Source organism: Haliotis asinina, chromosome 13 (assembly GCF_037392515.1).
Source record: "Haliotis asinina isolate JCU_RB_2024 chromosome 13, JCU_Hal_asi_v2, whole genome shotgun sequence".
Classification (NCBI taxonomy): domain Eukaryota; kingdom Metazoa; phylum Mollusca; class Gastropoda; order Lepetellida; family Haliotidae; genus Haliotis; species Haliotis asinina.
Genome location: NC_090292.1, coordinates 41,712,096 through 41,726,407, shown reverse-complemented (window position 1 = coordinate 41,726,407; position 14,312 = coordinate 41,712,096). Strand labels below are relative to the sequence as shown.

The following is a 14,312-nucleotide window of genomic DNA, read 5'->3' as shown; positions in this document are numbered from 1 at the left end:
CAAAATGCTCGGTCACAGGTAAACGAATTGATTCATATAGACCGATATTAGCATGTATTTCAATCATTCAGGTCATAGGTAAATGAATTTATTCATACAGACCGATATTAGCATGTATTTTAATTATTCAGGTAACAGGTAAATGAATTCATTCATATAGACCGATATCAACATGTATTTCAATTATTCAGGTCATAGGTAAATGAATTCATTCATACAGACCGATATTAGCATGCATTTCAATTATTCAGGTCATAGGTAAATAAATTCATTTATATGGACCGATATTAGCATGCATTTCATTTATTCAGGTAACAGGTAAATACATTCGTTCATACAGACCGATATTAGCATGCATTTCAATTATTCAGGTCATAGGTAAATGAATTCATTCATATAGACCAATATTAGCATGTATTTCAATTATTCAGGTCATAGGTGAATGAATTTATTCATACAGACCAATATTAGCATGCATTTCAGTTATTCAGATCATAGGTAAATTAATTCATTCATACAGACCGATATTAGCATGTATTTGAGTTATTCAGGTAACAGGTAAATGAATTCATTCATATAGATCGATATTAACATGTATTTCCATTATTCAGGTCGTAGGTAAATGAATTCATTCATATAGATCGATATTAGCATGTATTTCAATTATTCAGGTCATAGGTAAATGAATTTATTCATACAGACCGATATTAGCATGTATTTCAATTATTCAGGTCATAGGTAAATGAATTCATTCATACAGACCGATATTAGCATGTATTTCAATTATTCAGGTAACAGGTAAATGAATTCATTCATATAGACCGAAATTAACATGTGTTTCAATTATTCAGGTCACAGGTAAATGAATTCATTCATACAGACCGATATTAGCATGCATTTCAATTACTCAGGTCATAGGTAAATAAATTCATTTATATAGACCGATATTAGCATGCATTTCATTTATTCAGGTAACAGGTAAATACATTCGTTCATACAGACCGATATTAGCACGTATTTCAATTATTCAGGTCATAGGTAAATGAATTTATTCATACAGACCGATATTAGCATGTATTTCAATTATTCAGGTCATAGGTAAATGAATTCATTCATACAGACCGATATTAGCATGTATTTCAATTATTCAGGTAACAGGTAAATGAATTCATTCATATAGACCGAAATTAACATGTGTTTCAATTATTCAGGTCACAGGTAAATGAATTCATTCATACAGACCGATATTAGCATGCATTTCAATTACTCAGGTCATAGGTAAATAAATACATTTATATAGACCGATATTAGCATGCATTTCAATTATTCAGATCATAGGTAAATAAATTTACTCATATAGACCGATATTAGCATGTATTTCAATTATTCAGGTCATAGGTAAATGAATTTATTCATACAGACCGATATTAGCATGCATTTCAATTATTCAGGTCGTAGGTAAATAAATTCATTTATATAGACCGATATTAGCATGTATTTCAGTTATTCACTAAGGGACAGCCAGATGTTTGAAAAGCACCTGCACAAAGTTATTGATTCACTAACCTACGCTGTGCAGAGTCCATCCTTTCTCACACACCTGGCACCCCCCTTGTAATAATGAACACTGTCTCATTATTTGAATGATACTAAACTAAACAACTCTGCGATTATCATCAGCGTTTCATTGTCAATTATAATAAGTTTATTAGTTTGAGTTGGATTGAAATTCATCGTTCCGCTTTTGGGTCAAAGAAACCGTAGTAGGTTTGTCGGCGAGATGTACCTGATTCAATGTCAATACACTGGACAATGGTCGAATATTCATGAATAGATTATGTGATCTCTGATCTAGGTCTCGGTTTGAATAGTGTTGTTGAGTCCACATTTTCTAGGACTCCTCAGTCATCCAATTTGAGGACATGTCCATTCATACAAAATCATTCATGAAGGGCGTGTGTTAAAAAGTACATTATACGACTACAAATAGCCTTTAAATATTATTTACAGCTTTTGAACCCAAGTGAAATATTTTTTAAACGGATCCAGAAAATTAAAAAGTGGCCTTTATTGTTTAATAAATACTATCCATTAAAAGTTTAGACTCACTGGTGTAAATGTAGCCATTGAATTTAGGCAACTGTTTTAAACACGATTTTGCAAAATATTCCATACTGATTAAAGGTACTGTTTACATATGAACTGATGTATTGAAAACAAATTCGTAACGTTCAATAAATATTGTCATGAGCTCGCAAAACCGCATCCGTTCACATGCACACTATTTGCACGTTTTTCATCAATTTGATGCGCGTATATTCGCGTGTAAGTCGTACAATTTACTGATTATACATGTTTTATGTAACATATGTACATAAAACATGGTGAGTGCTAAACTTTTCGTGGGTAGTTTAAGTGAAGTGTCTTTGCTCTCTGTTCAAGATTTTCTTACAGGCTGGGGGCGGTGGGGTAGCCTAATGGTTAAAGCTTCCGCTCGTCACGCCGAAGACCCGGGTTCGATTCCCACATGGGTACAATGCGTGAGGCCCATTTTCTGGTGTCCCCAGCCATGATATCGCTGGAATATTGCTAAAAGCGGCGTAAAACCAAACTCACTCACACTCACTCATACAGGCTGCCTAACGTTGCCAGCTTATAACTGCGCTGAAATGACTAGTCACGCATGACGATACGGAGTTCCCTTTAGTTTACTTTACCAGGCGACATTGTGTTAGTATGTACTGACCAAGACACACCCTTCATTGAAGATTTGTTGGTATGGAAATGGGACATAGTGCGTGCTGTCTAATATGTCTCAACGAAATACACTGGCCGAATGTTATTGATCACTGGATTGTCTGGTCCAGACTCGATAATTTACAGACCGTCGCCATATAGCTGGCATATTCTTGAGTGCGGCGTAAAACTAAACTCACTCACCCATCTTAGATGCTTCAGTGATGTTTATGTTTACCGGTGGAAAACTAGCATAACGTATTCTCTATGTTTTACTATGTGTGTACAGAGATTATTTTCAGCTTTGCATTGGTTTATGAATTTTGTGTCTCGTAGGCCTGGAAAGGTCGGGCATACTAACACACCAGCAATCTCAGCTCCCGGGAACAAACAACTCTTGCAGCTCCTAGGCGCTGTGAGTTGTTGTAGCTTTCTCATCCTTACGATGTACCCATTCACAGCTGGGTGGACTGGGACACAGTCAGAACACTTTGTAAGAGTGGCCACCATTTGGCCATATACCAACGGTATATGGGGTATGTTAAGTTCTTAGGGTTGTGCACTACACAGTAATGGTTGTAACAACGTTGAAGGAGTCTGCACACAATGTTGACTCCAATGTTTATACACCCGTTCACAGGTGAGCTCGATCCCTACACTTCAACATCACTGGATCAGTTGCCTGGCGCTTTAGGCAGCTCGTGCACCACACCCCTATTTACAGTCAGTTCAGATTCTTTTCTAATTCTTTTAAAAATGCAATACGTAAATGAGAACTAACATTATTAAAAAGATCCTATACGGTTCCTGATTTAAAAACGTAACCCCTTGTGATGGAGTATTCAACACAGTCAAGCAGGACATGCTTGACTGTGATTCTTTCATCACATGGGATGCAGAGTGAATGATCTTCACCTTTCAGTCTGGTTTAAATTACAACATTGGAATAAACATTTGAATTCACTGATGTTATTAAGGCGGTAGATGCTGGGACTTGGGTTATTAGAATGTTGACAGAAACATGTTATGTATTTCTTGATAGAAATATAATTTAGACCTTATAAATGTGAAAATAATGACAATATTTACGCATCGGTGTCATCTTTCATCATGGAGTCTGTGCATTTTAGATATCGATCATATGAGTCTTCGAAAAATACTCTTTCTTCGTGTGACCTCGAGCAAAACACATTCGCACGCACGCAGGGACGCACGCACGCGAACCTCTCGCCTCACAGAATTTCATTGCTAACACTGTGTTTTCGTTCAATGACCTTTTCGCTCCACCTTGACCTTTCTGACCTGTGACGTCATGCATTCATTCGCCTTTCATTTAGGAGGTAAACATACTGTGTTTGAAAATCAGAGGTACAAAACGAAATTATAAGAGTTCTAAATTTAATCTAAAACTGAAGTTAAATGAACAAATAATAGTTACATGTATTATAGTTTTGTTATGTATCTCTGATTTTCCCAACACAGTGCGTTTTTCTCCATTTTACCATAACCGCGTTATTAAAATTTTTTAAAAAATACACACTGCGTTGGAAAATCCGAGATATTTAACGTGATTATGTACCTCTGAATGACCTTGATTAACCAATCACAATCCAGGATTTACGGAAGTCATGGTAGAATCAGTTAGCATGCATATTAATTTTGCTCCACCTCGTTCAGCCACAAGCAGTAGGTGCAGATCCGTTCTATTCTACTAGAAGCATATTCTAGATGTGTAAAACAGTTCATAAACTTGTGATACTGAATGTATTGTGTCGTTAGATCCTAAAACGTATACTATACCTGTGGTATGTTTTGAACGCTTGACTGCCGGTCATTTTTGCTATTGCATCTTTCTCTGGTAGAAGAACCTGGATCAAAGGAATACATATTATATTGAATTATAATGACAGCAGATATTGACTCACTTTCACAATCTTCTGAGACAGAATGTCTACTTCAGTAACACAATATAGGATAAAGTTCCGTTTTGAAATATGTGATCGGGAATTGAAAATGTTTGTTTGTTTGTTTATTATTTACCGCCGTACTCAACAATATTCCAGTTACACGGCGGCGGTCTGTAAATAATCGAGTCTTTACCAGACAATCCAGTGATGAATAGTATGAGCACGGATCTGCGCAATTGGGATATGACGACATATGTCAACCAAGTCAGCCAGCCTGACCACCCGATCCTACTAGTCGCCTCTTACGACAAGCATTGGTTACGGAAGACAAATTGTAAACAGAGTCGTCACGAGTCTCTTATGCGTATATTTAAAATGTCAGCATTACTTTTGTGAAAATATAACAAAGTGAAACAGTATTTCATTCTGAATATCTTGTTTAACAATTTTGGTAATATTAACAGATGAACTGTTCAGGACACATTCTTGAGAATGACACAAAACTATCAAAGGAATGAACTCATTTGAAAATTTACAGTTTGTTGGCATCAGCATTTATGTATTGTAAATCAAGAAATTTTTGCAAGCATTTTACTTTTTTGCGAAAATTGCGAACCAGTTGAGCTTTCAAAAGGGCTCACAGTGCATTTGCATGACAGTTTTTCTGTGTCTAGTAGGCCTCGCTCACTCACTCACTCGGTATCGGTATAATGTTCAGGCATGCAATAAGAATGAGTCTATGGTGACAGACATTGGCTGACATTATTTTTCATTAAAATTAACATTGTCATGAACACGCCGCAATCGGACCTGAAAAATATCAGGGGTTATGAGGTTTGCATGTGACCTTGAAAAATGTCTTCAGCTATACATGAGTGAGTGAGTTAAAGTTTAAAATGGCTGAGAATCGCCCACAACTGAATGTAGATCACCTCTCTAGGGACCATAAGGGCTCACAGTGCATTGCAGATAACCACTCTAGGGGCCATAAGGGCTTACAGTACATTGTGGATCACAACTTTGGGGACCATTAGAGCTTACAGTTCATTGCAGATCACCACTCTATGGATGGTAAGGGTTTACATTACATTGCAGATCACCTCTCTAGGGACCATAAGGGCTTACCAGTACATTAAGAAGATCACCACTCTATGGACCACAAGGGCTTACACTACATTGTAGATCACAACTTTGGGGACCATTAGAGCTTACAGTACATTTTCTACTTGCATGGACCCTAGATGAAAGCAAAAGTTGAGAATGACAGGACAACGGAAATGAAAAAGTAAATTAAAGAGAAAAAGTAAAATTAAGAAAAGGATTCATAATGTTGCGGCTATGTGCACATTTCGTGTTCCCGACACAATTTCTTCGAGACTTATATTCTGTATCTCCAAAGCAAAACATACCCAATATTCATTTTGTGTGGCATAACAGATTTCTCAAACACCCGATATTGTCACTGCAAACGTAATTTACATATTGCTGAATGTGCTTTATCTGTACAAGTTATTGCCAATACTATATCGGAGCACTGGCATGTTTTACCTGCCGAAAGAGACGCATACATTTCGGCATTAGAAAGCTCTTGTGTATGTTATTAAAATCGACAACTACAAATAAAATATGCCTGATAGGTGTGGACGCTGTTTGTACTCGTCTCCATTGACGGCGATTTCTTAATCTCCGGGCCGGTGATTATTTTGAACCTTCCCATGGGGACTTACGCTACCTTTGCCACCTGCATGGACCCTTGCTGGATTTATACTACACCTTAGCCGCTGGGGATTGTGCGGAAGGTAGCCAAAATTTAAAATCTTGCCCACCAAGAAAATAGATTGTGTGTATATGAGGAGACACCTTACATGAAACATGATCTAATGTCATGTTCTCATGACATGGTGTTACGTAAGCGCACAGGTCCCTGGAGTTATTAAAACAGCTTGTCAATGGACAGAAGTGTACCTTTGCACAAACGCAGTATTTTTTGCCTTGAATGAATACATGTCTGAAAGGCATCCAGCCCAGAGATTAAATTCTTCTAAAGACCCATGTACAAACATTATAGGTGAATAAATTGTTCCTTTGCCCTTAAGTCAAACATAGTAGAAAGACTATTTGCTATTAACATGTGTTGGCTGTGTCAACAAATTCGTCGCTCCAGTGATAGTGGTATATTTCAGAGGGGTCTTATCGCTGTTACAGTGATGCTGACAACGAGTGGATATGGTCGTCGAGGAACCAGCCACGGTGTGTGTGTGTGTGTGTGTGTGTGTGTGTGGGGGGGGGGGGGGGGTCAGTTAAGGTTTCATATACATATACAGTAACATATATCATATTTGGGATTTCACTTTCTAAGTAAAGTACATATTCTAGTACTTTTTGGGTTAAGTCCCATCCGGGATTCGAACCCGCACCCTCAAAGTCAGGCACCTAATCGCCAGCACTCAAGGTCCGCAGCCTATCCCGCTCAGCCACCTCGACTTCCACAAAATGGAAGTCGGACAACTGGTAGTCTAGACAGAGTGGTGCAGGGTAGGTGGCAAGATAATGTACACTGCGGTAGTGATATAAGGATTTAAAAATACAGTTTACTGTAAATAAATTAGAACAATTAAGTATCACATGATTTCGCGATGTTTGTTTTGGTCTATGAAGTATTTGGGTGAAGGTTGTCCCGAATAGGGCACCATGACATTATCTTTGCTGTTAGTTGTAAAACTACTTTGACGCCTCTCGCCATTGCAACTATATACAACAGGAAATTGTATGGCAGATCTCAAGACTAAAATAATTTTGTTTCGTTATTGTTACCATGTACCCAAATGAATAGATGATCCAGTTGCGTGGGAGCTTTTTATGTCAAGACTCTGAAATCTCGTTTAAGATGTTATATAAATGTTTGTAAATAACACAAATATGGCATATATCATAGACCGAACGCCATAGTGAAAGGGTGAGTGAGTGAGTTTAGTTTTACGCCGCACTCAGCAATATTCCACCTACAAGGCGTTGGTCTGTAAATAATCGAGTCTGGACCGGACAATCCAGTGATCAAACATATGACCATCGATCTGTGCAATTGGGAACAAATGACACATGTCAGCCAAGTCAGCGAGTCTGACCATCCAATCCCCTTAGTCGCCTCTTACGACGACCACAGTCGCCTTTTATGGCAAGCATGTGTTGCTGAAAGCCTAATCAACCCAGGACCTTTACGGGTCTCGAATATTGCATGAATGTGCTGTGCTACACGTAGTTTATAACGTTTTCGGTTCAAATGTCAATTGCAGATACGTTCATTTTTCAAAAATCATACAACACGTTCATATTGGTCTTTAAACACGTTTTATGGAATAATGAGACATCAATCAAATGCCTTAGAGGGTGAGAAGGTGCTAGACCCTAATGTAAAGATAATGTTATATTACTAATCGCTATAGGTGTGATCTGCAAAAATGTACAAGACAATTTTGCAATATTCCAGCAACATCACAATGGGTGACACCAAAAACGGTCTTCACACATTGTACCCATATGGGGCATAGAACCGGGGCCTTCATCATGACGAACGGACGCTTTAACCACTTGGGTACCCAACTACCCCTTGCACTTGAAGACAGCTCCTAAAAGAATTGTAAGTGGTGTTTGCCCCCAGGAGCGTACGTCTCAGCTCCCCTCCCCACCGCCCATCTTGCAAGAAGAAAATGAACGTGAAGAAAGTCTTTGTCGCACCAAACCAATATCCACCCTAACATCCTCTGATAATTGATAATGCAGAAACTAAAAGAGTGGACAATTACAAATATATCGGCTTTTCCAGTTTCAAAACTTTCGCTTTCAAAACATTTACACAAAAGGCCAACGGCGACTTTGCGAACAATCAGACGGACATCACTGAGCGCAAACTCACCAAAACTGTTCAGTTCAAACGCCCAAATCCAACTGTCAACCTAGATCGAGGACATTTCATTCCATCTCTTGATGATGACCTCCTCCACTATGCCAAATCAACTATGTCTCTGGTTTCAACGTTGGTACAACTGTACAAGAACCAGTATCAAAACGTACACATTTACGAAACAAAAGAACTTGTTATCCATGAAGGTTTTCAAGATTATACTTGTTCGTGGTTTTTTGTGTCATGTTTTGGTGTCATGTCCTGCATTTCCAATGAAAATTCGGCGGTCAAATTGTGTTGGTTCCTGGCGTATGTATGTATGTATGTATGTATGTATGTATGTATGTATGTATGTATGTATGTATGTATGTATGTATGTATGTATGTATGTATGTATGTATGTACGTGTGTGTGTGTACGTGTGTATGTGTACGTGTGTATGTGTGTGTATGTGTGTATGTACGTGTGTATGTGTGTGTGTATGTGTGTATGTATGTATGTATGTATGTATGTATGTATGTATGTATGTATGTGTGTGTGTATGTATGTATGTATGTGTGTGTGTGTATGTATGTATGTATGTATGTATGTATGTATATATGTACGTGTGTGTGTACGTGTGTGTATATGTTTGTGCATGTATGTACGTGTGTGTACGTGTGTGTATGTGTCTGTATGTGTATGTACGTGTGTGTGTACGTGTGTGTACGTGTGTGTATGTGTGTATATGTTTGTGCATGTATGTACGTGTGTGTGTACGTGTGTGTACGTGTGTGTGTATGTGTATGTACGTGTGTGTACGTGTGTGTATGTGTGTATATGTTTGTGCATGTATGTACGTGTGTGTGTACGTGTGTGTACGTGTGTGTGTATGTGTATGTACGTGTGTGTACGTGTGTGTACGTGTGTGTATGTGTGTATGTGTATGTACGTGTGTGTGTACGTGTGTGTACGTGTGTGTGTATGTGTGTGTACGTGTGTGTCTTTGTGTGTGTACGTGTGTGTATGTGTGTATATGTTTGTGCATGTATGTACGTGTGTGTGTACGTGTGTGTGTATGTGTATGTACGTGTGTGTACGTGTGTGTATGTGTGTATATGTTTGTGCATGTATGTACGTGTGTGTGTACGTGCGTGTCCGTGTGTGTATGTGTGTACGTGTGTGTATGTGTGTACGTGTGTATGTACATGTGTGTATGTGTGTGTACGTGTGTGTGTGTATGTATGTGTGTACGTGTGTGTACGTGTGTGTATACGTGTGTGTATGTGTGTGTACGTGTGTGTGTATGTGTGTATGTATGTATGTATGTGTGTATGTGTGTACGTGTGTGTACGTGTGTGTACGTGTGTGTGTATGTGTTTTTGCATGTATGTACGTGTGTGTACGTGTGTGTATACGTTTGTATGTGTGTGTACGTGTGTATACGTGTGTATATGTGTGTGTACGTGTGTGTGTGTATGTGTGTGCATGTATGTGCGTGTGTGTACAAAATATATGCTTGTCTCTAGGTTTCTCCAACATATAAACGTTTCAGTTACAACATTCACATTTTTGATAGGCTAGATGTGAATCGTATCTGAATGGTGAATGGTCTCATGCAATTGTTGCTAGAACAGGTTGTTTCAAGTATAGGAATTAGCACGCATTAAATGTAATTTACCTGACACACATGCAATATATGAACAGTAGGCTTTGTAATAGACAAGGCAGCGAGGACATTGTTTAGCGCGGACCATTTTCTTTGCAGAGTTGCTTCCTTTAGCTGTGCCAGGATCCACCTACTGTTTATTCTCTGATTTTTGTTCTCTTTATCTCAGGTTACCCAGAGATATCCCTCTGGTGTATGAGCGAATTTGCTGTATCGATGTTGTCATCAGTGTTAATTCACTGATACATGTAGTCACGAGAATAGCGGGATTCGGACCCATGGATTCCTGCACGCCTAAAGTGATGGAGATGTTACAGTTTTACCAATGATGAAGTGCACATGTGTATGTTGCTGCTAAACGTCATAGGTTACTGGCGCTGCGAAGGGAGACAACTGTTCACGGCGAGTTTGGCGCCATATGCTTGAAAATGATGGGATGATGCAAAAGAAATTTCATACCTGTCCCTGCTGACGGAGGTCTTTGAGTGGTCCATCCATATTTCTCTCTGCACGCAATTCCCAGTTGGATTTTATTGGCTGAAGCAAAGATGGGAATACAATGCTTGTAGTTACGGATGTTGACTTGACGAAACGAGTCTTAACTTACTTCTCTGAAATGACGAATGAAACACTTTGTTTACTGCAACATTCTGTTTCCAGAAAATCTTTTCAGCGTCCAAACAGCTCAGGCTCACAAGCCGCCAATTCAGTTTCATCGTATTCATCCAAGACAACTATTATCTTTCTGGATCATATGAACCGTGAAGATCCAGGTTAGAATTGGTCTTGGGCAACCAATACCTGTCCCTGCTGACGGAAGTCTTTCAGTGGTCCATCCATATTTTTGTCTGGCTGCAACTTCCAGTCTGGTTTTCTTTGCTGAAGTACAGATACGAATACAGTGCTTGTAGTTCTAGATGTTGAGTAAACAAAACAATTCGTATACTATACTATTCATATTCATATACTACTGTGAGCTGATGCATTCACTACAAAAATGACTTGGTTTCCAGAAACCTGGAAACCATCCGTAATGTGGGTAATTGCGGAATACAGTTGGTTTCCATTCCCTGAAACTCACTAACTGAGTTTCCAACTAGATTCCATTTTGGAAATGTGATTTTGGTATTCCTGTAAATGGAAACCAAAATGAAACTAAGTTCGGGGGTTTCTTGTTGGTTTCCATACCTGGAATTTGCAACTCTCAGATCTCACTAAATGGAAACCAACATAAAAGTAGAAAATGTAGTTTCATGTTGGTTTCCATTGCTGTTTTGAACTAAGTAACATAAAATGTGTAATTGTTTACCATCCTGACATCCAGTTGGTATCCATTCAGTAAAACTGGGTGACCTAGTTTCCAAATAGAATCCATAATGGATACTCTAAGCTCCAGTGATGGAAACTGACAAGAAGCTATGGTCATGTGTTGGTTTCCATTCCTGACTTAGCTTTCACGAGGTGTTATAATTCAATCTGAATGTGCCTGGGGAAGGAATAGTAGATTCGTATCATTGCTTAGATGAACAAGACAACAAAAGTAAATTGTTGACGCATCATTCTTTGGATATCACAATATTAAATGTGGCTTCAAACTGATGATACAAGAACAAACTATACACTTTTTTTCCTTCACATTCTTGTTTATTCGTAATGTAATGAAGCATCATATTCCAACTACCATGCACACAACACAAACTTCACAATAACCGTACTAAACATGCAAATGGTGAAAGGAGGTGAAAGGACGAATGGCTATAAATGGCCTTTGCCCAGCTATTTGCGCGAGGCACACTTAGTTCTGTTTCTCTAGATTGGGATGAATGGGGCAAGTCCAGGTTTCTGTTGTCTGCTTTGTCAAATTGAGAATCATACGCTTCCTTTATCTGAAAAGAAATAATAAAACAGTGATATCTATATACAAGAATAAAAGGTTGACTCTGCATAGAAACATTGCTCAAACTTTTATTATATATTAATTATAACTTATTGGATCATTGAGTTGTGTACGGGCTTTTTCCTTTCGGTAAATATATTGTATAAAATAAATAAAATTAAAGCCACTTTAGCAATAGCAATAGTTCAGATATATATTAATAATTAAAAGGTAAATGATGCAATATATATAAAAAAACAGGCTATAGACTGCCAACTCCTGGGAATGTGAAAGAGTATAAGCATTTAGGAAGATTAGTATAAGTCATAAAAACAATTGTCAGTTCGGTACTTACATGATGCTATTTATGCAGAATATACGTGAATTATACAATAAACTGAGGCAGTGCGTAAAGTTTTGCGTTAAAAGCATTTATAGTTGGCATACTTTGACACTGAGTTCAAATACTTGACAACTAATCAGTGTCAGGTCATTCGTGTGTCGGCTTCATTGGGGCAGTCCCCACTTAACAGGCTCCTATTATCAAAATAAGCTAAGCTGTAAAAACAATAGAACTTACCTGAGTCAGGTGTTGACAGACAAAACCGGAAGTAATGAACCGGTAATCCATGGGCACGCGAACTCGTGACATTTTATAAAAGCAACAGTTCTATGTACTGAAGTGGTGGTTTTCAGTCTTTGTCTTAAAATCACATCCAAATTGGGTCAGAGAAGGATTTCGTGCCTGCCAATCGAAAAAGGATCAGGTATTTCTTTTTACCCACAATGCCCCTACGCACGGTTGCCGCCATTTTGTCACTTGATCCCAAGTTGTTTTGAGACGACTATTTTGAAAGCAGTTCTCACCCGGTATGTCCAGTAACGACGACAAGGAAGTCAACACAGTGCAGTATTCCTACGTTTGCCCGTGTTATCTGATTCAAGAGACTGGCAATGAGATTTACAATAGAAGCTTTGGAGATTCGGATACGTGAAACAGCAGCAGTCGTCGATCGCAGCGGGAGAAAAGGAACATTCCACGATCTGGTCAGGTACAGTGTTATTTTCTTGAAATAAGCAATAGCACATGTTATTCGTAATGTTTAACGTAAATAAGTAACTACTACAATACATATGAAATTTTAGACTTGATGGACCTCGGTAAACAAAGGCGTGTCGAATTCTTAGCAAGAGAAATGTATGGCTTCCTTCACTCAGCGCTCGGTTAATTCAAAAACTCAATATTACTGTGATTTGGATCAGCTCACACACGATTAAAATGGTTCAATGTGTTAATGAATGAAAAATCATCTTTGTAAGAAAAAAATAAATCACAAATATCTCTAGTATATTATTGCTTATGTGCTTGTTACGACTCAAAATAACTTCAAACGTATTTATAAATGCGAATATTTATTTAAGAAATCCTTTTCATATTGCTTTTGATATTTGCACGTTTGAAAACAATGTAGTCGGGGATAGTGTGTCATTTTGCATTTGTAGGTTAGGGATTCTCTGACCAGATTTGGTGCATTGTTTGAGTGAAATTTCAAAATTGAAATTTCACAATGTTTAGAAACTAATATTGAATATTTTTATTATTGATTTATGAGATAATTTAGATTTGTCATCTGTTGTAAGTAGTGTTATGCTTATCATATCAAGATTTAACGAACTCTGAATGAAGAAATGTGGATTGTGTTAGTCCCACAGAAAAGGTTACGAAGAGTTTTTGATAAAAAGAATATATGGGTATACAATGATGGATTGCCAACCCAAAATAGTATATGAATTTACTGACCTGGATTCTTTTCATCTAGCATATTCTACACTTTGCAAATTCATATTTATTCTTTTTATTCGACACTTTATTGTTATCAAGAGTGCAATATGACAAGTTCCTGACTTTTTTTAATCGATGCATTTCTACGTTTCCAGCATAATGGAGGGCAGTGTTGGAAAAACTGAAGAAGGCAGTCAGGAGCAACTCATTTTGACATACAAAAGGTATGTATAACCTGAACCGTCCAGTACATAATGTACATACAACATAACCAAATAATGTAAATCTTAGGAATCAGTAAGAATGCATGGCGCATGTCACTATTCTTGTAACCTCCAACTGGAAACATGTTTCACTTATAGTTATGCATCATGCACATGTCTCCTTTCAGAAGCTTTTTGATGGGTTTGGATGAACAAGATGGATCACTTAAGAAGGTGTGGGGAAAGCGGAGGCCCACG

General features: G+C 38.0%; 1 protein-coding gene across 1 annotated transcript in view; it reads right to left on the bottom strand.

Annotated features, from left to right (window-relative positions):
* The window catches only part of LOC137259985 (probable methyltransferase-like protein 24), a 42,090-nt gene that overhangs the window by 14,454 nt on the left and 13,324 nt on the right, over window positions 1-14,312 (bottom strand). Inside the window, exons 4-6 of the mRNA XM_067797650.1 lie at window positions 10,994-11,071; window positions 10,652-10,729; window positions 4,537-4,604 (exon numbers count right to left, since the gene is read on the bottom strand). Of these exons, the coding sequence (XP_067653751.1) occupies window positions 4,537-4,604; window positions 10,652-10,729; window positions 10,994-11,071 (224 nt within the window). The remainder of the gene's footprint in view (window positions 1-4,536; window positions 4,605-10,651; window positions 10,730-10,993; window positions 11,072-14,312) is intronic.